Source organism: Protopterus annectens, chromosome 4.part0 (genome assembly GCF_019279795.1).
Source record: "Protopterus annectens isolate FY-2018-M chromosome 4.part0, PAN1.0, whole genome shotgun sequence".
Classification (NCBI taxonomy): Eukaryota; Metazoa; Chordata; order Ceratodontiformes; family Protopteridae; genus Protopterus; species Protopterus annectens.
This window is the reverse complement of record NC_056733.1, coordinates 1,154,307,080-1,154,334,619: the sequence shown is the minus strand read 5'-3', so window position 1 is coordinate 1,154,334,619 and position 27,540 is coordinate 1,154,307,080. Positions and strand designations below refer to the sequence as shown.

The window sequence follows — 27,540 nt, the reverse complement described above, 5'->3', positions numbered from 1 at the left end:
GATGATACAGCTGCAACAGCGAGCGGAATAGAATAAAAGAGAAATTAAAAACAAGGCACTAATACCTGCACAGACGCTGCTGTTGTTTTTTTTTTTTTATGTTAAATATAGGTACTGGAAAAGAACGCTATTAAGTCCTGCAAAAATGATAAAGCATGACTGAAAAATAAGAACATTCCATCAGTAAACTTTATACCATGTAACCTGTAAGCAAACCTAAGGAGTAGCTGACATCATGTTGTGGGCGTCTCCACTTCTATTTGGGAACAGCGATGTCAACATCTGGGCAGGGAATCGAGCCAAAAAAAAAAAAAAAAAAAAAAAAAAAAAGTAGCCGTGACGTAAGCAAAACAGCGACAACAGGAGCTGTTTTCCAATCGCGAGATGAAGTCTATTCAGTAAAGCTTCTTACACTACGCTGCAGACACCGGGTAAGTGTGGAAAACAGTCGGAAATAGTGCTTCTTTAAAATATATATTTGTTGTGACCGGGATCGAAAAAATGGGTGTGAAAGAAATGGAAAGGAAAAGAGATTGAGAGTGTGAAAGTATTCATACAGCCGATCTCAACCCTTTTTCCCATTTTGCACATGGGATTGGGGTGTCACTTCAGCAGTGACAATCATCTTGAGCCAAGGTTTACATCGCTGGGTAGCTAGCCCTGCCGCGGTATGAATGTGAGAACATTGTTCTCCTTTAGTCTGTGGTCAGTTATGAAATCTAATAGTTTTATGTTTTCTACTAGTTCAGTTTTAGTATTATCGGCTGATGATATTTGTAAGTCACAGTAGTTAACTGGGAGTTGGAGATGAAAATACCATTGGTTTAATTTTCTGTAGCTTTAGGAATATTTTAGATTACTCTAGTCAGAGTTCAGTTCTGTATATTTTTGACATTTGTTTATCAGGAAAGTCAGATTGGGATAATGTCCCATTTTCAGCGGAGACCTGGGAAGAAAAGCTCCACATTGTCATAATATGGTTACAGTTAAAGTTGTTGCAAAGCTTGATACAAAAGAATGAAATATTAACGCAGTATAAATTCAGCTTTAGCTCATACAGTGTGAACCTATACATACTGCCAATATCTGGATAGTTATAACCAGCTGAAAATGAGCATTGTCAGTAGGTAGAATGTTTACAAGTTGCAGTTCATAGAGATATCTGCGTACACTGTTTGTAGCTGAGATGGCTAGGTGTATTATATATATATATATATATATAGGCAAAAGTAGATTTGATCTTTGTTTAAAAATATATATTGTACTAATTCCTTCTCTCTCTGGATATTGTTAAAGTGTGCTGGTAGCATAAAGAGGGAGAGAGTAGTTCAGTTTCAGTATTGGGATGATGTGGGTCCTCTTGGAGCGGTTTGACTGAAGAAGTTGTGTCTTGGTGTTGAATCATCTGCATATTGGATTGCATTTGCTGGGAAATAGACTGTATGTATTTTGTTTATGAACATATTAAAAAGTAATGGCCATAATATTAAACCTTGTGGCACACCTAAAGTTGTTTGCTGAAGATTTGACGTCTCATCTTCCAGGAGTACACGTTGTATTCATTGGCTAAGATTTAAACCAGTTGACCGTATAGTTTGTGAGACCCAGTTCCTTGAGTGTAGATGTGAAACTTATCAAATGATTTGGATAGGTCTAGCAAACCATTTCACCTTTGATTTAGATTTTTTTTTTCTTTCATGAGACCCTGTTTCCTTGAGAGCTGTGCTATTGACTTCGTTTTGAAACCACTGACCTGGTGTGGGGTGATTCAGAAAGGTCCGTGGTACGGACCTTCAGTTCCGATGAAAGGCTCCAACTGCATTGATGCATAGCTGGGGTTGAGTGAAAAGAAGAATCTGGGAACTGTCCAGCTGGGGGGTGGGGCGACAAAAGAAATGGAAACTGTTTTAAAGAAAAGAAACCAAAACTAATGGGGTGATGTTTAAGGAACTAAAATGGCTGAAAATTATCCGGGGGTTAGTTTGTTTTATTGGAGCACAAACTTTGACAGGGATAGCACATGCCCTGTGCTCCCCACCCCAACTGTGCCTAAAGTGCTTATAGATGTGATACTAAAATTAATTGTGTTTTTGGTATTTATATTGTTGGTAAACATCATACATTTATTTATTTATTTTTGTGTGTGTCCAGAATTGTGATTTGATTAACGATTGTTTGAAATTTGTTAAAAGCCTGTTGTATTTTTATTTGGGGTTGGGTGGCAGTGTCAGCAAAGCAGAATGATACTGAATCATCTGTGTATTTAATAATGGTCGCTTTTTCCCACTATTTTGTGCATACCCTTGATAAACATGTTAAATAGGAGTGGACAAGGATAGAGCCATGTAGAACACATATGGTAATGGAAAGGAAGGATGTGTGTTTGTCTTTATATTGTACTGATTAGAGATATGTCACATAAGTAGCTCCTAAACTAGTTTATTGTGTAGTTCATGCTTAGTTTGATGAGTATAGTTATTAGTAGATTATGGGATACTGTGTCATGCATTTTCTGTAGATGTAAGAACTGAAGCTGGATGTTTATTTTGGTTTAAATTGGTGTTTAGTGCAATTATGCCCTTCTAAACTCAATACCTGTGCTGTGAGCAAGGTGACGGTTATGCTTTGAGCATGCCACTAAGTTTTTATTTTTTTCTTAAGGAAATGATCTAAGACTGTTTCATGTATTTGTAAAGGATTTTAAAGATGGGAGATACCATAGCTGTGGGTCTGAAATTGGAGAGATTATGATCTTGTTTGTTGTATGGATTGGGGTTATACAGGACTGTTTCCGTATTGTTGGTATGGATTGTGCATGTATAGGTCTGTTTATAAGAATTGCTGTTGGATAGGCTATGCTTTTGGCAGCTGTGAGAAAATATTCCACAAGAATGTAACGAGGGGCTGAAATGGTTGGTTTTAGTGTTTTGAGTAACTTTTATTATATCTGTAGAAAGAGACCACAGATAGAAATTTGTTTTGTGCAGTAGTATCTGTGTTTTGCTGGCTTAAAAGAGAGATTGAGAGTTTCATAAAGTGAATGTTTATCTTGCAAGTTGTGTTGTAGTATGAGTCATGGAAGGGGGTTATGGTAGATATTTCTTGCCATGTTTTGTTAAGATATTAATGGTGTCCCAGCATTACCTTTTTATCTGTGCCAGAGGGTTTTGTTTTTTACAGTATTTATAAGGTATCTGAAATTTTGACATGGAGTTTGTGGTTGTTATTGTTCTTCCAGGCTTTAGCTCTGGTTATCATTATTTGCTTAATCTCTGTAGTAGTTGGCCGTAGTGCTGTAAGGGGGGTTGATTATCTTTGTCTTGTTACAAAGGGGGTCTGTGTGTTTAGGTTGCTTAAAAATGTCTGAATAAAGTAGTTTATTGCCTCATCTAAGGATAGGTGTTTAGCGGTTTAAATTGCACCATTGGAGCAGAGGATTTCTTGTATTTTATCCAGCTGAATGCTGCTGACATATATATATATCCACACACACATATATTTGTTTTCCAAATTTAAGCCTGGAAATGGTCACCTAGTCTGTGAGTGTGCCAGAAGTGAAAATTAAGCAGATGTTTCTAGTTAATACCCATTCTTGTCTACTGTTCTTCCCAGTAACTTTGTCCATTCTAGTATGTTTGGATGTTAGTTGTGTTAGTCCAAAGAAGTTTATTCTAAGTAGTTCAGTATTTGGTATTGGTGAGGATTTTACTTTTGTCTGGTCAGTGTTAACATACCTAAGACATGTGTTTTGTTTGATGTTTAAGGTTATCCAGGGCAGAATGTCCTCTAAGTTGCCTATATTTTTGTAACATGATTGGGGAGGGTGTGTTTTGTTTGATGTCTAAAGTTATCTAAGACAAAAAGTTCCTCTAAGTTGCTTGTATTTTTTCAATTATGATTGTATGGAAATTTTTAGTTGGTATGTGTAGTACTCGATGTGTATTTAGTTGAAGGGATTTGATTTGTCACATTGTGGTGTTTTTATTGAATGGTTTAAGTTGTAGATAGCTGGAAAATGGTATTTGTGTGCCTCCAGTACCCTCATGGAGATTATTTTTTATTTATAGACTGTATACATTGTATATGAATTATAAGGATAATTTTTCACAACAATTAGTTGTGATTGAGATGACCTTGTGAGTATATGTACAGATTTTAATCTTGCTACTTATTGCAAGACTAGCAATATGTTAAACCCGTTGTATTCTTTCAGCAGGACACAGGAGGTAGAGATTTTGTCACAAAATGTATGCTGTCTACAGACAGGCTCACCCTCCAACAGGGATAGAATTCTCCATCTACTGTAACTTCTTTTCCAGCGAAGAACGCAACCTGGTGGTGGCAGGTACTTCTCAACTCTATGTGTATAGACTTCTAAGAAATGTAGAGGTAAGTTTCTGTAGACCCAGGATAATTACCTGTCGGACTTGTTTTTTCTGTGCTTGTTGTGGCAGCTGTGTGATTAGCACTGAGTAGCCATTGGTGGCAGACGAAGACAAAACATAAAGATTATTAAAAATGTTTGTGAATATATGTTTGTATTAGTTATCTTCTATTTTTATTGTCATTAGTTGTGGTGGAATGATATCAGTGCTGGGTGGATAGGTTGATTTTTTTTTTTTGTGAATTGGCTATGCTCCAAAAGGCATAATTTACTTACAACACCCCTGGCCAAAGTGTACTTTGGTGCAGATGTACCCATAAATGGTGGCGGTAAGTAACAACAGTGCAAATTATGTATTGATTGACACTTATGTAAAGTTACATGCTCATAATCTTATTAACTGAGGACAGCTGTTAGTAAGGTATGCTCAGTCTGTTATAGTAATGACTTAACATAGATATTGTCAAATAGTGGTCACTTTTCTAAGACTGTACAATCTACAAAAAAATTACTGTTGTTTAATTTACAAAATAACGTTAATTACTAAGTTATAGAATACAGCTCTACTGTTGAAATTTTACATCAGGGAATCAAACTAAGTACACAGTGGAAGGAAAACTCCACCTTAGAATCCTAAGTGTGTGTTTTGTTGTATGTTTGTTTTCTTAGCTAGTTTAATGTATTAAAATAACTCGGGTGCTTCTTAGCCATTTTGTAGAAAAAACATATTAAAATTTTATAACATGGGGCCTGACATGTTAACTTGATATTGTTTTGGTGCTTTCTTTTCCCTTTCCCAGAGTCCATTTCAAGTAGCTCTTCCCAGTCTCCTTGATGATTTACTGCTGTTTTAAATGTGTTTTGTTAGTGTCTCTGTGCTATTTTTGTGCTGTGTTTAAACTTTCTCCAGTGTTTCCTGTCAGAACTAGGGTGGCTAGTATCTGTAGCATTGTCCAGATACAGGTTTGTTGCATCTGGATCTGTCTGTGTCTGTATTGGCTTTTTGTTCTTAGCATGTTTTGCAGGCCATCTTGGATTGGAAGGGGCCATTCTGCACTCTATTGAGAGGAGTGTTCTGATTGGAACTTGTCTGGTGAAAGGTGGTTGGTCTAGGGGTAAGCATCTTCACTTGTCCTTTTCAACCTTTTTAAAGATTTTTTTTTAAGTTTTTAGCTTCTGGCATTTAAGCTCTGCATTTGAGCAGGTTCCTACTTGTTTGTGCATCACTGCTGCACAATTGTGTGCCATAGCCAGACCAATAAATTCAACAATTTTTCCCGTAGATAGAGTTTCTCCTGTCAGCCTTGTTGACTTGGGTCTCTTGAGACAGTGTAGCAATTGCCTCATATACACCAACACTCTACAAATAACTCACTTACTCTAGTACAGAGTGTGAGAGGTGTATTTACACCAAGAATCTTGAATCCATACTCTCTCGCACTCTAAACAGTAACACAGAAGTGGTCGTCAACTCACCAGACACTATGCATGCACATATTGCCACTACACATACACACAGTACGCATAAAACACAAAAAGCCACTACACATACACACAGTACGCATAAAACACAAAAAGCAACATAAGTGGAGGTTCTCTTAAACATAATGAAATACCAGAGATCTCCAAAACACAAGACTACTACAACTAAGACAGTTCCCACAGCACCCATGACACATAGTAACACCACTCTCTTACCAACCATAACACTCAAAACAAATTTTCTAGTCTTTGGAGACTCAATAGTGAGACACACAGATGTCTCACTCACCAGGATGGAGAAGGAGAAAGTCACGGTCAGCTGCCTATCTGGTGCCAGGATTTGTCATGTCATGCATGCACTCAGGTCTGTCAGCAACAAGTACCATTATGACTTTGTCATAGTTCATTTATTTATTTATTTATTTTTATTTTATTTTACATTTGTTGACCGGGCTAGTCTAGCTGGATACATGTCCATTTTCAGTAGAGGCCCGGGGAGAAAAGCTCCACACATAATTCAATACAAAGAGACATATTAATAAAAATTTAAGTACAAAAAGAATATACATTTAGTAATAAGAACAACAAAAAACTAAGGCACTTGGAGTAAACAAACTGAGATGTACCTCATTAGACTGTATGAAGAGAGACATGATTGAGTTCAGTATGTGTTCAGGCAGGTATGTCCCTAGCCTTGAGCGGCATACTACCCTCACCTAGAATTATGCCACAGTATAAACAAAAAATGATTGATTTCTGTAATTGGCTTAGTTTTTGGTGTCGTACAAAGGGGATCCACTTCCTGTCAGCCTGGGAAGCCATGGTTGACAAACCTCACTGCTTTGCAGAGATGGTTTGCACCTGGCACCTGTAGGCTTTTGGCCGCTGGCAAAAGGTTTTGCCTCCCCCATATTTTTTTAGTCAAGGTCTTGAAAACAAACCTACAGATGTAAAATTTGCCAGTCATAGCATTAGCAACATGACCCTTATTTTGTTAAGAGCTTAAACCAAAAACTGCACACCCTGGAAGCACTTCTGTAACTGGAAGATGTAGATGTCTGTGGAGTCACAAAAACTTGGTTCAAGGCCTTAGAGAGTACCCCAAGGCTACAGTGCCTTCCACACCTTCAGATGCAGAATGAACATGTGATAATCAAATGGAGGCAGTCTTTCTATCTATGTTAGAGATAAATTCACCTCCTATCTAGGTTTTTCTGGACAACTCCATGGAGTTACTCCAAGTTCAGGTTAACCCCCCCCCCATTCAAGTCATAGCCAGTTATAGTTCACCCTCCATGGGTTATGGCATGCACAAAGCCTACTTGGCCAAAATGGAGACAATCCAAATATTACTGAACACTCTGGTCATGGGGGATTTCAATTATTCCACCATCAATTAGGAAACCTGCACGAGCCCTAATTTGTTAGCTCCAAAGTTCTTTGACTTTGTTGATTCAAATGCTGTGGAACAAATTGTTCATACCCTGGCAAGAGGAACAAACATACTAAATCTGGTCCTCACTAACATGTCAAACAGATGCACTGCCACAACTGTCGGACCCTCATTTAGTTAAATCTGATCACAAATTAGTTACCTTCAAGCTGCCACTAACACCTGAACTCACAAAGGGCAAAATCAGACTAAAAAACTTCACCAAGGCAAATTATACCTTCCTAGGTGAAGGTGTAAATGCATTCCAAGCCCAACCCACAGCTGGGAGTGGTAACTATACTGAAGCTTACACTAAAGCTGTGTACCATCACTTGCATAGGTGTATAGACTCGGTGGTACCAGAAAGAATCAAAGCCGGAGCCCCTAGTAAAAACAAGCTGCCATGGTGGACATCCATTGTCAACAAACTTTACAATAAATGCAAAAAGTTGCTGTCCCAGAAAACAGAGGCAAGGCCCCAACAATGGAAAAGCACCCTCCTTAACCTCAATAGGCAAATAAGACAACTTGTCAAATCGTCTGAGGGCTTCTTTAACAAAAAATTTAGCAAGCACAGCCAAGGATAACCATAAGGCCTTTTACAGCTACGTACATAGCCTAAAATGAAGGATCCAAGCATGTGCCAAGCTAGTGACTGTCACAAACACTGATCACCACAGAGGTAGCAAACCTGCTAGCAGAATTTCACTCCCTTATCCTCTTCAGACCTATCACAGTCTTTCTTCCAAACATCCCCCCTACCCTACATACTGAAGAGCAGGTCATCAAAGCCTTGTCCAAAGCAAAAAAAAAAAAAGTAGCCTCTTTGGGACCAGACTGCATCCAAGGCTGTCTTCTAAACAGGCTAAAACATGAACCAGCATCACCATTACGTACCCTTTTCAATCACAGTCTTAACCATAGGCTTTGTTCTTGTGGAATGGAGAACAGCAGCAGTTATTCTCCTCCACAAAGGTGGCCTAGCAACAGACAGGGTTCACGTGCTAGGGCCCCCTACAGTTTGGTATATACTTCTCAGAGGTTCAGGTCAAAACTAAGGGGTTGTGGCTGAAGTTTGCTGCAAACTGGGTGCAGTTATTGAATCCCCAAATGATGTCAGTATACTGCAGGAGGGTCTTGCACAGACCAATAACTGGTGTCTTGGTCACGGTCTCAAACTGAATGTAAAGAAATGCATCATCGTTCCCTTCAGCACAAACAATATCCCTTCACACTATCAAATCAACAACAATACCCCAAGTACCCACGGAGTGGTAAGGGACCTGGGATCACAAGATGACGGTGACCTTAAATTTGACCACCGTGTGTCTGCTGTAGTAAAGAAGGCTTTCTACTCAGCACACTTGATTAGTAAAGGTATCACCTCAATAGCAAAGGATGTTATAAGCCCTCTATACTTGGTAATAATCCTGCCTATAATTGAGTATAACTTGCCGTTAAGCATGTACCATACAAAGCACCTGCAGCAATTGGAGAGACCTGAGAGGTTTCTAACACAGAAAAGTGGACTGCAGCACATGCCTTACACACACCAGCTAAAGTTCCTGTCGCTATACTTTGTATCATATAGGCTTCTTAGGGGAGACTTATACCTGGCTTACAGAGCAGTCTCAGACCCAAACCTAATGAACTTGCTGCATATCCGTAAATCAAACGGGACTAGGACTACCCCTTCCAGGGGCTTAAATATGGTCTGCGACTTAAATAGGGCATGTTGGAGGGACAGATTCATTCCCCAGTGACTGCTGCACCTTTGGAATAGGCTACCTATTCACATGAAATAGAGCACCTCCATGACACTGTTCAAGAGCTACTTGAACAAGTGGATGGAGCACCGTAAATTCTTACTGGGGATAGCGCCCACAACCCTCCTGGACACAGGCAGTTATTACTAAAGGCAATCTTGGATATCGACTAGCGTTTCTATGGTATGACATTGGGATGAAATGGCCAGGCTTGTAATGACCTCCAGGTCGATAGCCTAGTCCTCTCCTATGATCTTGTGATCCTATTAAAGGAATTTAAAATGTGTTTTTTTTATTGTATATTTGTTTTCTGAGCTAGTTTAGTGTATTAAAATAACTCAGGTGCTTCTTATAAAATTTTAATGATGAAGTTTTTGTACTAAATGGCTAACATGGGACCTGACACTTTAACGTGATATTGTTTTAGTGCTTTCTTTTCCCTTTCCCAGAATCCTTTTCACATTCCCCTCATATGAGTCATGCTAGATATACGAAAGTTGTGTTGTCTTCTTAATCCACTGAGATAGAAAGGTAGCAGTGTGAGTCACAGGCATCATACACCTTCTGTAGCATGTGTACTTGATTTTATTCTTGAATGACCATCAAATACAGTTTTCTCAGAGCCTGTTATAAACAGTTTGGACTAATTTTACAACTGCTGCCAAAGAAAGCACCTAAATTACAGGCTTTTGTAAAGAATATAATTTTGTAGTCTTGGGCTCTAAGCACTGATGGACCCTTCCTCACACACTTCCTGAGGTGTTAAAGCCAGTTAGCTCTGTAATACAAGAGTTGTTAATCGACACTTCAAAGAACTGTTTCTTATACTCACCAGACCAGTGTCCATAACAGTAGAAAGATTTTGTTATCCTGAATGCTGGAGAAATGTGCTTGCTGTTTTTGCTCAAAAGTATTTTACAAGCACAGTAAAAAAATACACCTATCTGTTCTTGAATTTGTGATTGTGGATTTTTAAAATGAGGCACAAATGCCCCATACATTATATTTTCCCACCTCTGTTGCATTGCTACCTCTTGATTTGTTATGCTGCATCATAGTAACACTTCATCAAAACTATGACAAATCAATATTCCTTTGTGTAAGACTAGCACTATTTTCTATAACACTGTTCCCATTAATAAAACCAAAAACCTCCATCAGGCAGACAAAAAGTGTAAAACAATGTATTGAGTGCAATTTATTTTTTCAGTTATAAAAAATACTACCTATAAGTGAATTGCTATACAAAATATATGGCCTACTATTAGGGTTGCCATGGGCAGCCACGGTGGTGCAGCGGTTAGCGTTGCCACCTCACAGCAAGAGGTTCTCCGGTTCGATCCTCGGCTGGGGTGCCTTCTGTGTGGAGTCTGCATGTCCTTCCTGTGGTCGCGTGGGTTTCCTCCGGGTACTCTGGTTTCCTCCCACATCCCAGAGACATGCTGTAGGTGGATTGGACACACTAAATTGGCCCTAGGTGTGAGTGCGTGCATGTGTGTGCCTTCTGTGGAAGGTTGGGCGCCGGGCTGTTAACTCGACACTGTAAAACTCCACTGCCAGTCATGAGCAGACTGTGATCTGCTGTGGCGACCCCTAACCGGGAAAAGCCGAAAGAAGAAGAAGGTTAGGGTTGCCATCTTTTTAGATGCCAAAGTGGGATATTGTTACTGAAAGTTGAGATTGCACAGAAAAAAAATCATGCCCGCCATTAAATGAAAAAAATATTTTCAGCTTATCAAAATAAAAATTCAGTAATGTGTAATGTTAATCAATTATACTGTTTTATATAAGATTAATCTTAGTTAAATCTAGCATCACAGCTTTCTGTGTCATTTAGACAAAAGTCGGACAATATTTTTCTTGTAAAATATCGACATTTGCTTTTTTTCATGCCTCTAGGACATAACTGCCCAAACCCGTGCAACTCTGCTGAAAGAGTTCTGATAACCCTATCATTTAGGTGCACTGATACTGTTTCTCTTCCTCTCTGCTATAAAGGCAGTGGAAAACAGTTTCACAACACGGTCTTCTTCTTTTTTTTTTTTTTTTTTTTTTTTATGTAGTAGCTACTGCTGACTTTAGTAGGACTAATTGCTTATGCAAGATTTGTGAGCAGTACCTGACAGAACTACATAGCGCAGACACAGGGAATGCATCTTGCAGGCAGAGGCAAATTCCTCTGCCAAAATATTTGAGACAGTAAGCTTAAAAAATGTGCTTTTCTCCTTCCTATGCTTCTAGCAAAGAGATGACTGTTTGACGTACAAACAAGTTTCTGGAACCTAAACAACACTGGAACTGTATTGTAGGGAGAAAAGCAACCTAAGGGTTGAGTTAAACTGAAGGAGAGAGTGGACTTTACCTTTAATTACTATTTTCATTACAGAAAATCAAGCACGTGAGCAGAGAGTTGCCAGGAATTTCTTTATGGCATTTAACTAACAAAAACAGTGTTTGCCCTTAGGGTGTTCCCCTAGAAAAATGTTTATTAGTTTTGTTTTATTTACAGCAAGTTATATGGATTAACACTTCAGTGGTGAGCATATTTAAAGTCAGAGAAATGAAAAAGAGAGCATTAAAATTAATGTTGCATAGCTCATAATGGTGAATACACTTTCAACATATCTCCATTTTTTTGTAGTTCATGCTCTGAACACAACAAATTGGTCGGCACCATTTGTTAATTGCCACACATCCCTAATGGAGAGAATGTGCAACACGTACAAACATAAAAAAGGGAGTGGGGTTGCACTCCCCATCAGAACTTGAGTAAATATCTAAAAGTTGCTGCAAAGCAGAAAGCTGTATGTTGCTCTGCCGTGCACATTTTCTGCAGATTTCCATTTTGTTGTATCAATTAAAAATTGTTCAAGCCAAGGTAATTATGAACACATAGCAGATTTTCAGACATTCTAGTAATTGTCACACACCACAGATGGCGATGTTTGCAACAAACTGTTGTGTGTTGAAATGTGCAATACACAGCAACACATAGCAAGGGATCCGCACCCCTCTAGTCAGAACCTGAATAAAGATCTAAAATTTGCTGTAAAGCAAGGGGGAAAAGTAAGCTGCTCTGTCAGGCACTGACTGATTACCTCCTCCCCAGCAAACAATTTCTCGGTCTGATTCTATGGTGCCCAGTTTAATTATGATTTTGAAGTGCCACTAAGTTTGCACGTTGGTAGTGAAATTATTACTAATTGTTTGCTGTGATAGCACCTGTAGGCTTGATTTTCTGTAATGAAAAAGTGTTAAAAAAGATGAGGGCGAAACACAGCTCGCAGATAAAAGAACCAAACCAAAGCAATATACCATTTAAAGAAATACATTCAAAAAAGAAAGAAAGAAAACGCCCTATAACTAATACATCATAAACATGTGCATGGTTCAAATAAGCAGCATATATATGTACACACACACATATATAAAATATATAAAAATATATAATATATAAAAAAATATATAAAAAATGTGAAATAGCATCCCAAAACATTCAAACTGAATATGCAATATTGCTTGTGAACGTGCTTTAATTAATTAATGTTTCCCGCCTTGAATGGTATTTAAGATCTAGCAATTTTGTACCTTTTATTGAGTCTGAAGAAGCCGAAAGGTGAAAGCGCTAACTCTGGTACCTGTTTGGAATAAACTACAGCTTTTTACCTCCACTGGATTCGTCTATTGTTCATGGGACTGGACTTTTGATATCTTGTTTTTGGATTGATGCCATTTGGTTCTTTTATCTGCGTGCTGTGTTTCGCCCTCATCTGTTTTATTACATTTTATTTCTTTATTGCTGTTTGGTTTGGGCATTCACCCTGTTTCATATGTTTTCTTATTCAATGAAAAAGTGTTGTTGGCAGTGTTGCTTTTCACTTTTGTTTGATTTTGAGATGCCTAAGTTGTCAAGTATGACTGTTCTTCATAATTAAAAAAAAATCAGTTGGCGTTGATGTAAACAATATATATGTAAATTTGAGAAACAATTTAAAAAGTAATAAAACTAATTCTTTAAAAATCAAGAGAGGGAAGTACTGAGACAAAGGAAAAGTTAATATCATAATAAGAAATATCAAGTGTGGGATAATGTATGTACATATTTATATATAATCTTTTTATTGAACGATCAGTTAAGACATAGGCAAACATATATGTATTCATAATTGCAAATATTTTACATCACATGTATTCTTTTGTATATTTATCCTTTGTTCATCATTAGATAAATTGATCAATTCCTGCATTCCTCTTAAACTTCACTCCTCCTCCAAAACATTATTCTGTGTGTATTGCTCCCACAGTTTCCATTTTCTTCCATGTAATTTGCTTCTACCCTTTTATTTAAAGATCACACTCCCAGTTTTTTTTATCTTTGTTGCAGTATTCAGTATTTCAGATTCAGTTGGTTTAGACTTCTATTTCCATTTTCTACTAATTACTTTTTTGGCAGCCACTGTAGTTGAACTTAACAAGGCCTTACTATGTCTAGGCAAATCAGACCCTGTATCCTAGCTCAACAAATCATTTTGTTTAGTTTCATCCATTTGGTCATCCAGTGTTTGACAAGAGTACTATGTAGGGAATGTTTGAAGTCTGCCAACTCATTACACTCCCAAAACATAACTCGTACCATGCTTTTCGACCATGTAACCTGGACCGGAACACCAAAGGCGGAGGTGTATCCATAGGTTGGCACAATGGTTAAGGTGTTTACCTTACAGACACAAGGTGCAGGGTTTGATTCTCACTTGGGGTAATTGGCTAGGCTTAAAATGGCCCACAAGGGTAGTTAGCCTAGTACTAAACTATGAACCTATTCATTAAGGATATTCACACCTCCAGACTAGTTGCTCAGCATAATGCAGCCGAGGTTATCCAAGTGCAACTAACTCTGGGCAAAACTGCAATCCAAATTGTAGCTTGCTACAGATCACACACCATGCCCCAGCATTCCCACTCCTCTTTTCTTGATGTACTGGAAAATATTAGGGTTCAACCAAACACCCTAATAATGGGCGATTTCAACTACCCCACCATTAACTGGGAAAACTACCCATGTACCAACTCCTTCGCTCAACGCTTTCTGGAATTCATAAACTCCAATGCCCTGGATCAACTTATCCACACCCCCACCAGGGGCAACAATATCCTAGATCTAGTCATTGCCAATATGAGTGACCAGTGTTCCACACCTGAAGTCAATGCCTCATTGGTCTGGTCTGATCCGACCATAAGCTAATTACCCTTGATATCCACATCCTGCCTCCACCCCCCATTAAAGAAACCATAATAAAAAATTTCTCCAAAGCCAACTTCATGCTTCTTAAGACAGAAGTGGTGAACTTCATGACACCCATGCAGATGGGACAATACAGTTACGCCTACTGAATCCTACACAATTGCACTTTATAAGCAATTACATGAGTGCATGGATCGTGCTATCCCAAACAGAACCAAGACGCTATCCTCCAAAAAAGGAAGCCAATCTGGTGGTCCCCTCCCATAAACAAACTGTACAACAGAAGGAAGAAACTGTTGCAAAAGAGAGTAAAATCCCACGAGTGGAGGAGCTCCCTGGTCAGCCTCAGTAAGAAGCTAGAAGCTGCGATCCTTGATTTAATCCTCCAAAGCTAGTTACGAAAACAAAATTGCCGCTGATTCTAAAGACAACCACAAAGCGTTCTATAGCTATGTCAAGAATCTGAATGGCAACACTCAAATCTGCTCTGAGTTACAGCACAATGGCGCTAAATATACAGACCCAACTGATATTGTCAACATCCTGGCAGATAGGTTCAGTGCTAACTTTACCCCCCTCTCACCCCCTAAAGAGCCCATCTCTATACCGGAAGAATGCAAAGTTCCTGTAATCATGGCTGCACAGTTATAACCACACTCTCCAAAGCCAAGAACACAGCATCCATGGGACCAGACAACATCCCAGGCTACGTTCTACAAGAACTACAGAACGAACTGGCACCCCACCTATGTACCATGTTCAATCATAGCCTCACCTCAGGCTTTGTGCCTGCTGAATGGCGCACAGCAACGGTTATCCCACTCCACAAGGGGGGAGCCACCACAGACCTCGGGAACTACCGCTCCATTAGCCTGACGAGCCTGGTCTGCAAGGCCATGGAAAGTATCATCATGGAACTTATAAACAAAGACATTGGTAATCTCCAAACTCTGGATCCCACCCAGTTTGTGTTTGTAAAAGGCAGATCATGTCTCCTAAACCTGATAGACTTCTTTGAAGCAGTCACCAAAGCCATAGACAAGGGTAAGGTGGTTCACACAGCCTATCTAGATCTTGCCAAGGCTTTTGACACCATCCCCCACTCTGGAATTATAGATAAATTCACTAAACTAGGTATAAATCCCTATGTCACAAGATGGGTTGCCAACTGGCTCACTGACAGAACCCACACTGTGAAAGTAGCAGACTTCAAATCCGACTTCAGACCAGTGACAAGTGGAGTACCACAGGGTACAGCTCTGGGTCCTCTCCTGTTTGGTATCTACTTCTCTGAAGTACAGGCTGACACAGAAGATGTTTGGCTAACGAAGTTTGCAGATGACTGCAAACTAGGAGCCATAATTGAAACTCCTAATGATGTGGACATCCTACAAAAGGGCCTCACTGAGACAGATGCCTGGTGTCAAAGCCATGGCTTCAAGCTCAATGCCAAAAAGTGCATTGTCATCCCCTTTGGTAAAAACTCTGTACCCATGAACTACAACATAGGCGGTAGTATACTTAACACCGAAAGTGTGATAAAAGACCTTGGGATACAGGTGGACAGTAGTCTCTCCTTTGATAATCACATCGCCACAGTAGTCAGGAAATCCTTCTACGTGGCACACCTCATCCAGAAAAAAAGAGGTCATTGTTCCCCTTCATCACTCATTAGACCCATTATAGAGTACAATGCCCTTTTTGGTATGTACCTCACAAGACATCTCAACAACTGGAAAGGCCGCAGAAATACCTCACAAAGAGGATTACCGGCCTCAAACAGATGCCCTACGCTGACCGTCTCAAAAAAACTCCAGCTTTACTCCGTCGCATATCGCCTACTCAGAGGTGATCTCTGCCTAACATACAAAGCTATGTCAAATCCAGAGCTGTTGGACATGCTCCACTTAAAGAAATCCCAATCCATTTGAGCTACACACTTTAGGGACCTAAACCTTGTCACCATAGTAAACAGAACATGCCGGAGGGATAGATTCCTGTCCCAGAGACTTCCCATACTCTGGAATAAACTGCCTATCTATATCAAACAAAGCTCCTCATTAGCACTCTTCAAGAAAAATTTTGATGATTGGATGGGAAATAGGAAATTCACCCCGGGGATCACCTCTGTGGCTCTGCTCGACAGTGGCACAGGAAAATAATTTTCTTGAGTGGCAAAAGCCAGTGTACCTTTTTGGCTGGGCTTGTATAGGCCCCAGGGCCGATAGCCTAGTACTTACCTATGAACCCAGTTACTACTTTCTCCCCATCACAGCTCCAACATTTGGCATCTGCCTGAGGAAAAATTCTTTGTATATAAGAATACTTATGTAAACACTTCCAAACAAGAATTCTAAATCTTCTAAACTTTGTTGTGTATTTGGGAGTCATACATACGTCCTCTCTGTTTTTGAAAGATGTGTTGCTTAAGAAGCCTTGTAGGGAGCAAGAGGCTTCTCCTTGGAATCTTAACTTTGTGTGAGATAAAACTAACTTTTGCTCTGTTTGTACCAGCTCATCAGGTTAATTTGAGGTTCCATAGAAAACAGTCTAAGTGGTCTGACTTTTGCAAGAAGAGTATCTTGAGTGGCAAAATGTCATGGTGGGTCAGCTGTATCTCATTTTACAAAAAGAGTTATCTTAAGAACTAATTCATCATTTATGTCTTGGTAGTATCCAAGTTTACTTTTAAGCCAAGCTATCCATCTGCATGTCGTCTTTCCAGAACCCGAGAAAGGATACTCCATGCCTTGTATTTACATAGACAATTTAGATGCTACCTTAACAGATCAAATCTTCAAAACTTCTGACCAGTTGCTCATTTCTTGTGAAGCCAAGAAAAAAGGATGACCTGTGTCAGAACAAACAAGGCTATCTCATAGTATCACTTTTTGTTATACCCACTGCAACAAAATAATTCCATGCAGGGTAAAGGCTCGGTTTACCTAGGTCTTGGCATCATCTGTGGCTTTTTTTTAGGGCTAAATGCTAGAAGAATTCTAAAAGCAAGAACGTGCTTCTCAATACACATTTTTACAAAACACTATAAGCTGTATTGCTTCTCCTTGCCTAGGGATAGGTGTTACTAGAACCATCCTCCAGGGGCTCCTGGACCCTCATCCTTCCTCCTGAGTCAGTTTAAGCTATGGTCAATCTATCCGTATAGCTTAAACTACTGTAGCAGTGATTCTTATGTAGACTGTAATATAATTGTGCAAGTAAACTTATTGTAATGGTAGATGTTCAAAAGGAGCACTGCTATAGTAGCCACTCCCTTCGTTTATCTCCCTTGTTTTTGTAGGCTTTTTATGCCAGAATGTGGGCTTTTTATTGTTATAGTTCTATTGATGTCTTCTCAGGACTTTAGCCTCTCTGTTTGTTGATATGAAAGTTCTAAGCATGGAAGGTGCCCTGAATGCTTTGGAAGTTGGCTAGCTGCTGTGTCTTCTACAGAATACAGCTCATGTAGATTAGACCATTGCAGCAGTAATCACTTAAACATCTACTGTTATTGTAGGTTTATTTACACAACTGGTGCGTTACTACTTATGGTTGATAAAAGCAGGTTATTCTTGCCTGCATTGGGGGACAGTGGTCACACAGTAGTCTGACATTTTGTTGTGTAGAAGGAAGATTATGTTTTGCTGTTCTGTTTTTTTCACCCTTTCATATGGAGTTCATCCTGTGGTTATTTTGCTATGGTATGTATGTTACACGAAACTACAAGAATATTACCTGCATATTGCAAATGTGGCTATCTTTTTTGAGCTTCTGTACATGAATAAATAAATATGGAAAAGTGCTAAGAGCAAGAATCCCCACTGTGTCTAAAGGATGTATTGGCAAAGTTGTTAATGTTTGACGTTGTTTCTTCATTCTTACCTCTGCCAATCCTGCTGAAGCCATCCACAGAATCATTATTTGAAATGGCCACATCAGGCTTGGTAACCAGATGCATTAAATTCATCACTCAGAAGTTTAAGGGTGTATCCTTCTTTCCTGTTTCTTCCTGTTTTTTAACAGCAATCTAGGCAGCGAATTTCATTGCCAGCAGCTTCACAGAATGGTGTTCCTTAAAGTCTTATTTACAGAACTGAGCACCATTGAAAAGATGTATAACTCCTTAGCATTGCTTACTATCTATTACCTTAAGTTTGTGGTTTATAAATTGACATGGTATTGTGTGTGTTTAAGTTTCTTGTGAAAATGTGTACTTCACATTTGGAGATGAGTAGTTGCATATAGGATAAGCCTGGCAGTTACAACATAGTAGGACCATTGTTAAGGGGTGGTAGAAGTAGACACTGTAATCCCCTGGAATATATTTCGTCAAAGGTGATGTATTGCACCTTTCTAAGTTACAAGAGCCTACCATTCTTAAAGAAGATGCCAACCAAACACTGATTTTACAGTATGGTAAAAATGGTCTATGTTGAAGCATTGAAACTCATTAAATCAATGTTTCAGTATATTTATTTGATGCACCAAAAAGCTGGAAACCTTGAAAGAAAAAAATGAAAAAAAAAACATTTGTGGGTGGGTAAGCCCCCTGCACCTGTCACACCCCCACTAATTAAATATACTAACTTCAGGATTGTACAATAGTGAGTAATAAAGAAAAACTCCTTACCCCACTGTTAATGATCTGGCGGTAACAGCCAGCAACACACCTGATACAAAGAAGCACATAGGCTAAAGTGTACACATACATTCACACACGCCCCTCCATGTACATAGACGCAGATGCACATTAGCACAAAACATATTGAAACACACATACATGTTATCCATTTTAATATTACGCTGTAATGACAAAACAAATGCGATGCATTGTGGCACCGTGTTTATTTATTTTTTATTTTATTTTACCCTTGTTGGCTGGGCTAGTCTAGCTGGATACATGTCCATTTTCAGTAGAGGCCCAGGGAGATAAGCTCCAAGCATTAGTAAATTACAAAAATGATTACAATAGTTAAAAATGACTAAATACAAAGAAATTACAAAAAGGTTTAAGAGAATCAAAACAATTTTTCTGTGAATAATAGCTCGCAGGCTGTGCAAGGTTAAACATACAATTGAGTACAAGGACACTCAGAATTCTGAAGTAATGATTAGTAGGTCTGAGAAAGAGAGAGAGCAGAAGGAGGCAAGAATCACAAGGGCTAGAATAAGGTTAGATTCTATTTGATTAAAGCTGTAGAGGGGACAAAGGTTAGAAGTAAGGGGTATAGAAAAAGAGCATTAAGGGGTAAAAGTAGGGTTTAGTCTGGTTTAGAATAGGGACAAAGCCAATGAAATTTCAGATGTTCTTTGAGATGTTTCTTGAACAGTGGTGTGGATGAGAGAGATGTGAGTGTACTAGGAAGATTGTTCCAGATTTTACCCACAATGTTAGTAAAAAGTGAGTCCCCAGCTTTATTGTTTGATTTAATATTGGAGATTAATAGCTATTTTGCTGAGCGAAGTGTTGCAAGATTTCTATATGGGGAGATCAGGTTAGAGAGGAATGGGGTATTGTTTGGGTGATGAAGAATATTATGTGAGATAAGCAGTTGCTTATGCAGTAGATGGTTTTGTAGTTCTGACCATCCAAGTTGTTTAAGGTTGTGACAGTGGTGGGTTCTGAAAGGGTTAAAATCGATCAACTGAATGCCTACCTATAATAAAATTTATTTCAAATCCATGTATACCAGTAAAGTGCTTTCATCTTTTTACTACAAGAACTTGCTCAGAACTAGCAACTAATTAACCCCTTAGTTAAAATGCTACCTTAATCAACTCACATGATGCCAAATCCTAATTAAAAACATTTATGTTCTTGTTAATGTTTAAATGCAGGGAGGTCCTATTTAAAAATACAGAAAATGCCATCTAAAAAAATTAAAAACTGCAAATAAATTATTACTTGTACAGCATAATAGAAATCCCATTGCAATAAATCATAATTTTGCTGCTGGACTATTAATAGAAATTATTTCATTTGTAGTTGGTAGGCAAAAAACATTCTGCAAACGCTTTCAGTATAGTTCCCTGCATTATAATTTGGTTTCTCAACAGCTTCCCCTTTCATCAAAAAGGTCTCTTTCCAGTACAAAAAAAATGGTACATTAGTGCATTTACTCAGTGGATTCATGACATCCTTCATTTTGATTGGGTATATGGTGTCCTGTGTTCCGCTCACAATCTGTGCATATGTTTGACTTGGTTCTTGGTTTTGTATCTGTACACTTTCATCTCCTTGGTGGTTATTGTATTTCATAGATTTATACTAAGCTAACTAATATATTGCGAGCCATTTTAAGCCTAGCCAGTTATCCCTTGTGAGACTCAAACCCTGCACCTTGTGTTTGTAAGGCAAACACCTTAACCATTAGGCCACCCTCCCAACCCATTTTTCTACGTTCTTGTTCTGCTCACTTGCTCAGTTTTCCAGTGTAAAATGAGAAGAAAGTTAAACAATTCACTAAATATATCACCTCTTTTGTTGCACAAGATGTAATTACCCTTATAGGCAGTAACACTTCTATACAGGGGTTAAATACTACAGTAACTTCTTAAAATGTATGTGCTTTGTGAATGGGTAGCACTTTGCTAATTCCTGTTATTTGCCCTTGTAAATAACATTTTGAACCTGGCCCCTCTCCAGAAGTTTTTCTAGGTTCTGATTAATCTTAAAAATAAAAGTTGGAAACTGACATATGTTTTCAAAAGGCCCGTAGAACCAAAAATGGATCTTCTTCACATGTACTGAAATTCATTTGACTGAGATCACAATACCTTATTATCAAAATACTGAAAACTCATTTGACTGAGTCTCATATTACTGAAAGCTTATAATGCTGAATTTCAAGCCATAGACATGCACACTTACAACCCCATTGACTAACTCTTTCCAAAACTTAAGAACTACTTACTTACCCTCTTAACAGAAACTAGATGATATAAAACCAAACTAAGTGGGAGGCTATGCCAGCCCCCCCTCCCCTATAACTATGTATACTAACTGCAGGATCGCACTACAGTGGGGAAAAGGGCATATACCTTTTACTTGCCTTACACACTGCCACTACTGCTGGGAGCCCACAAAAGGTCCGCCATATTACTTTAGATGCTTCCTATAAAAATGTAAAGAGATATAAACACATTTAGAAGCACTACAACACTACTTTCTATGCTACTGTCGGTATTCTGACAGTCGGCTAAGTTACAGAAATTTTTTTAATCACAAGGAAGTCATAGGGGAAGGGAAACAGACATCACGTGTATGGTTTAAAATTCTGTATTTTGAAATTCAGCATTGTAAGCTTTCAGTATAACGAGACACGGTCAAATGAGTTTTCAGTATTTTGAAAATTAGGTATTGTGGTCTCATTCAAATTAAATTAAGTATTTTGAGTTTTCAGTCATATGAAGTAGACCCAACCACAAACTGCTACCTGTTTTTTAATTAGGGTCATCTTCATTTCTCTATGATTATATGATAAAACCATAGCTCTAGAAAACATGTTGTTGACAGTATATTAGCCAGGCAAGATTGTATAGATTCAGGATTCAGAGACTTGCAAAATAAGCCTATATTTCATGCATCTGGAAGCCCCTTTTAACAAATAATTTCAGCTTAACTATTTCCTTAATGAACACCAAATCTCTGGAAATTAGCCAAGAAAGTGTCAACCAGTTGACTTCTAACTAGTTCCTTTTTTGCCATTGTGTGTGACAACCTGAAAAATGTAGATTGTTTTTGGAAAATGTTTGCCTTCTCTAAATATTAAATTCAGTTTTTTGTTCGCCAGGTTATTAGCAGTCTATACTAGAATTTTTTTTTTCACAAGTCCAACCCGGAATTAATGGACATGCTCCACCTCAAAAAATCCAAATCCACCAAAACCACTAGAGCAAGTGACTTAAACCTTAGCACGGATATAAATAGGACGTGCTGGAGGGATAGATTTATCACTCAGAGACTCCCTATGCTGTGGAATAAAATCCCGGTCCATGTGAGGCAGAGCACCTCGCTGGCTCTGTTCAAGAGAAATCTTGACCTGTGGATGGGAGATCGTAGGTTTACCCCGGGAATCATCTCTGTGTCACTGCTGAACAGAGGTACAACAAACTAATGGGCACAGTATTTTTTCATATAAGGGGTGGCGTAAGCCACAAAAATTTGGGCTAGGCTTATAAATGCCTTAGGGCAGATAGCAGAGTATAAACCTATGAACCTAAGTAAACTTTAAGAAATCCACAGTACCACTAATGCATTCAAATTAGTAGGTAATGTTTTTATCATGAGATAAAAATGTCACCCATGTATCTCATGATACTAGACCAAAATTGACAATTAAAACATAGTTCTTCTCCTAATACCATATTTTGATATTAACAAATATGAGGGCAGATGCAGCACCCATTGCTACAACATTAATTTGTTGAAAAATCTTCCCTTGAATGTAAACAAAAAGATTTTCATCATAGTGCCAGTACATTCTTCAGTAACCAAATTGCTACTGCAGGTGTGCACTCAGAAATCCTGAAGCCATTCCATTCTAGTCTCATGCAAAATAACTAAATTGTTGATATTACTTGTAACTAACAGAGAATGTTCAGTAAAGACACCCTATGCTAACTTAAAAAAATCCAAGGTGTCTTTCAAAACATGTAGCTTGTTGGAGAAAAAAGTACTTTAGTCTGTTACCAAGCAGTATGGCTCAGTTTTTAACCTAGAAACTACTGTTGGCTCAAGTACAGGGTTCACTTTGTGGTTTTCAGTATTTTAAAATTATTAACAATTTATTGGATGTTTTGACGACAAAATAAAATAGTCAATTCAGGAGTAAAATCATGGTCCACACACAAATTATGAAAGGAGAAATTTATCTTACTGTATGCCGCATGAATTTTATTTTTAGAAACAGCTATGTAATATTCTCCATTTAAATTTTGCAGCATTTTACATGGATAATCATGGCTGCTTATCAAAACAACCTCCCTATGCAGTTTCACAATCCTTAAATATTTGTCCTGCATTGACTAGTTCAACAACCCTCTTATTGCCAGATAAGTTATGGAAATGTCTTCCATATTGTTTACTTAAAACAGATGTCATTTTATGCTCACTTGTTTGTTAGTTGTAGGTTATAAGGAGGGTTGACTGTACTAGACCTCTTGAGCACGTTGGTGGAAATTAGCACAGTGAAAATATAAACCAAGGTTAAGCTTTCTGGTATAGGATATGTATGATGTTTGCATTAAACAGAACAAGTAAAACCCTTTCGGAACAATTTAAACTTGGTAGTAATGTCTTAAAATCATTGATATTATGAACACTGCTTGAATTAGAAATAAGCACTGTCATTTTTCCCTTTACCATGACTTCTCTTCCCTTTCTGATTCCATTTTCTCTGGTAGATTTGACCAGTTTGTTTGCTGTTTGGGTTGACATAATAGCTGTTCATAGTGACATTCTTCCTATGTCTTGCTGCTAGATTACTGGACCAGTGGGAAGGGGGATGGTCTTTAAAAAAAAAAAAAAAGTAAAAATCTTCTAAATTACCCTCTTCCGTGGTACTTGTATTGGCATCAGCTGGAAGATTCTCACTGTTATTTGGTTTGTTCTTTGCTTCACCTTTTATGAGCAGGATGTGCAACATTTTTATCATAATCTTTTTATCTCTTGACAATTTTCTCCTCTTCCTCGTAATAATAAGTTCACATTTTGAATCACCCTTTTTGAATTTACTTCTCCACCTGATAGGTGGGGTATAAATCTCTAGTAATTTGATTCTCGAGACTATTGGTACTTAAGTTGCATCTCATTGGCCTCTGTTAAAATGGTCATAAATTCAATGCCAGTTTTACCCGATTGCTATGCAGAATGGACCAATGAACTTAAATCTTTAGGCTAGCTTCATATTATTAATCCTTTGGGTACCCTACACTGATACTGTCGCAAAAAGCATTATCAGGTTATAAATTTCTATGTTTTTCTGATGTGCTTCTCAAGCTTTTTCAACTTCTAAGCTAGTATTGCATTCAGTAACTACATTGTCAAGTACTGGAACTTGCCCAACCGGTAGCAAAATTCTTTACTGTTGATGCCTTTAATGCCTAGTAAAATCTGGGAACCACTAAAGAATGTAGTGGCAATGTTGTTAATGTTTGACGTTGTTTATTCATTCTCACCTGTGCCAGTCCTTCTCAAGCCATCCACAGAATTGTTATTTGAAATGGTCACATCAAGCTTGGTAGCCACTTGCATTAATTTAATAACTCAGATGCGTAATTAAGTCCAACAAAACCAAATTTAAAGAAAAAAAAATAGCTACCCACGCTAAAGAAAAACCACACAAGTCATTTTTTAGTTATGTTCACAATCTTGGGATCATTAACAAAGGTATTGCTTCTAGATATAAGAATATCATTAGCCCCTTTACTTGATCCTGTTATGGCCAGTCATTGAGTATAACATTAACTCTAGTATCCTTTTTGTAAGAGAAACAATTTACCTTACATGGTCCTCCTCCAAGCCTTATCACATTATTCAGTCTCAAAGACTGCTAAGAGGTGTCCAGTTTCTGGCATAAAAGGCATCTTCTGACCCAGTACTAATGTACCTACTACATGTCAGCAAGTGAAACATCAAAAATATGTGGTCTGGGGTTTTAAACCTTTTTCTGCAACATCAATAGAATGGTTTGTAGGGACTGGTATATTTCTTAGGGATGCTGATTCTGGAGCCGACTCCCCACTCAAGTAAAACAAAGGTATTCACTGTCCAAATTCAGTCAAGACTTGGATCTATGGATGGGAAATAGAAAATTATCCCAGGGCTTCCTCTTGTAGTGCTAATGGACAGATGTAGCGCCTAGATGTTTTGACCTCCACTTGGGGATTTTCAAAATGCCGTTAGCATGACCTCTGTTGATATAATTTGAGGCAGTGTAAATATAATCCATGTAGGGGTAAGATTAATCTAAACATAAATGGGGTGGATAATTCTGAGCACCAAAAAAGAACTTTGGCTAGGCTTAAAATTGCCTGCAGGGGCACTTGGGTTCATAGGTGAAAACTAGGCTAACAAAAGAAAAAAAATCACTGTGGTTTAGAGTCAGACTGGAAAAATACATGGTTTCTTCTTCTGTAGTATAAAGTAACTCTTGGGGTGGCATATTTATGGAAAGAAGAGAAGCCTAAGAACCAAACACTGAATTTCTAAAATGGCCTAAAAACAAAACACTGTACAGTTAGTTCTGATGTAGTTCTTGTGGTAAAAATAATATTTAATTAAAAAAAAAAAAAAAAAAGGTTAAGTACTGCCTTATTTCATATCAGGTGACACCAATCCACAAATAAAAACTATTTCTGTTCTTGTTAGATTAAAAGTAGCATTACAGTCAACTCGTGTTTCAAAAATACATAAAATAACATCCAGGACTTGACTGCAAATACTTGTACAGCATAATAGAAATTCCTTTGCACAATAAATTATTTTGATGTGTGTACAGTTAATATTGCTTTTTATAGAACACTGTTTCACCACATGTTGTGGTTGACCGAAATACTGCTTTTTGTAAAGCTGCAGCTGTGTTTCTATGAACCGATTGGTTTTAGAGTGGAGAAATAGCTAATACAATAGGCTGTTTTTTTTTTCTCCAGATCCTCTGCCATGGGTGTGTTTGCAGTTCAGATTTTTTGCCTGTTCCTCTGTCTGGCTGTTATTTTTCTAATGAGTATTAATTGAAATTGGGGGGGGGGGGGCTTTAGAAGAAAGGAGTACTGTGATTCATATTTTGAGTGATACTATGTCAGGAATAAAAGCAGTGGTTAGATTAAAGCAGTTGAAAAGATTTACAGTGTAGTCCTGTAATGTTTCTCTCTGCTCTTTCTTGAACTCCATTTGTAACCTTTACCTGCTACATTAAAGAACTATAGCATCTTTTTCAGTGTTCCTAGAATATATTGGTTTGTGTATGTTTCATAAGTTCATTGGGCTTTTTATTGCATCCTTTAGATTATTCTGTTTTAGGCAAATTATGGAATGTGAATCCAGAGTTTGCTTGTGATAGTAGCACTTGTGGGTGTATTGAAGCCTTTAAGTCTGCACACACTGGTAGTGTGTTTCTTGGGTGCCTTAGTGCTTTTCATTTTGTCTTGCAAAATAAGACAGTGTTAAGTATAGCTGTTGCTTTCTCCAAGCCCTCATATTTCAGTAGTGGCACTTGCAGATAGTGCCCTTTTGACTCTGTATTTTTTCAGTAGTGGCTAGGCAGTCCTCTTTTTTGTTTTGGTTGCTAGACTGTTCGGTTGGCTACTAGATGTCAGTCAGGCTGCATGGAGAAACTAAAAGAGGTTTGGAAACTGTTGAATCTCAGGTTTTTGTTGTTGCCAGATTCTGGTATAAATCCCAAAATCAAGTCCATTACTCAGTAGTTTCAGTGTATGAAAGTAGTTTTATTGCATCAAAAAGATGCCAAACAGGACAACAGACTGAGACCAGTTTTTCCCTTTAGCTTCATTATTCATTTTTCACCAAAGATTATTAGGTGCATTTCAAACAATTTGGAGGTTACTGAAGTCGGCTAATAATCACGTGACTTATTGGAACAGTCATAGCACAAATAGTTACATCGGGTGACAAGCTCCTCATGTTACAAGTATGCAAAATGTTAATATGAATGACATACTTTATATAAAAATTTGAAATCATTATGTATAAAGAACACAGAATAGTCCATCTATTCATAACCCCTTTTTCTCAGGATGAGTATCAACATGAAAGAATGTCACAACATTTTATTTAAACTTGGTGGTAAAAAAGCTGTCCAACAAAAATCCACATTTTCTCCTTTTTTTCATCTAAAACATTTAACCGTCTGTAATCTTCTGTAAGTTTAGCAATACCGTTGATATGAAAAATTGCTTGATAATGATTTAAAATGTGTTTATGCTAATCATTTGATTTCCCGTGGCATCTAATATTGTATAAATGTTCAGTGTTTCTTATTTTAATGACTGGGTGGCGAAAGTGCCACAGATGCATGTGGCAAGGCAAATTATCCCCCCTCAGTTAAACAGATGATGAGTGTGTGACTATATGAAGTCCTAACAGTATTCACACTATTGAAAACTTGTCTTTAGCATCACTTTATAATGAACACCATGACCACAGAGGGAAACTTCCCACCGGATCAGCACTGTACGCTTTTTGTGCTGTCTTTTAAACTAGATTTGCAGGGCA

The 27,540-nt window shown here is 38.0% G+C and overlaps 1 protein-coding gene across 1 annotated transcript in view; it reads left to right on the top strand.

Moving 5' to 3' along the window:
- Positions 1–345: 345 nt before the first annotated feature.
- CPSF1 (cleavage and polyadenylation specific factor 1) overlaps positions 346–27,540 on the top strand; it is a 2,236,766-nt gene continuing 2,209,571 nt past the window's right edge. The window contains exons 1-2 of the mRNA XM_044069873.1: positions 346–431; positions 4,217–4,389. Coding sequence (XP_043925808.1) covers positions 4,246–4,389 — 144 coding nt within the window. The 5' untranslated portion in view covers positions 346–431; positions 4,217–4,245. The remainder of the gene's footprint in view (positions 432–4,216; positions 4,390–27,540) is intronic.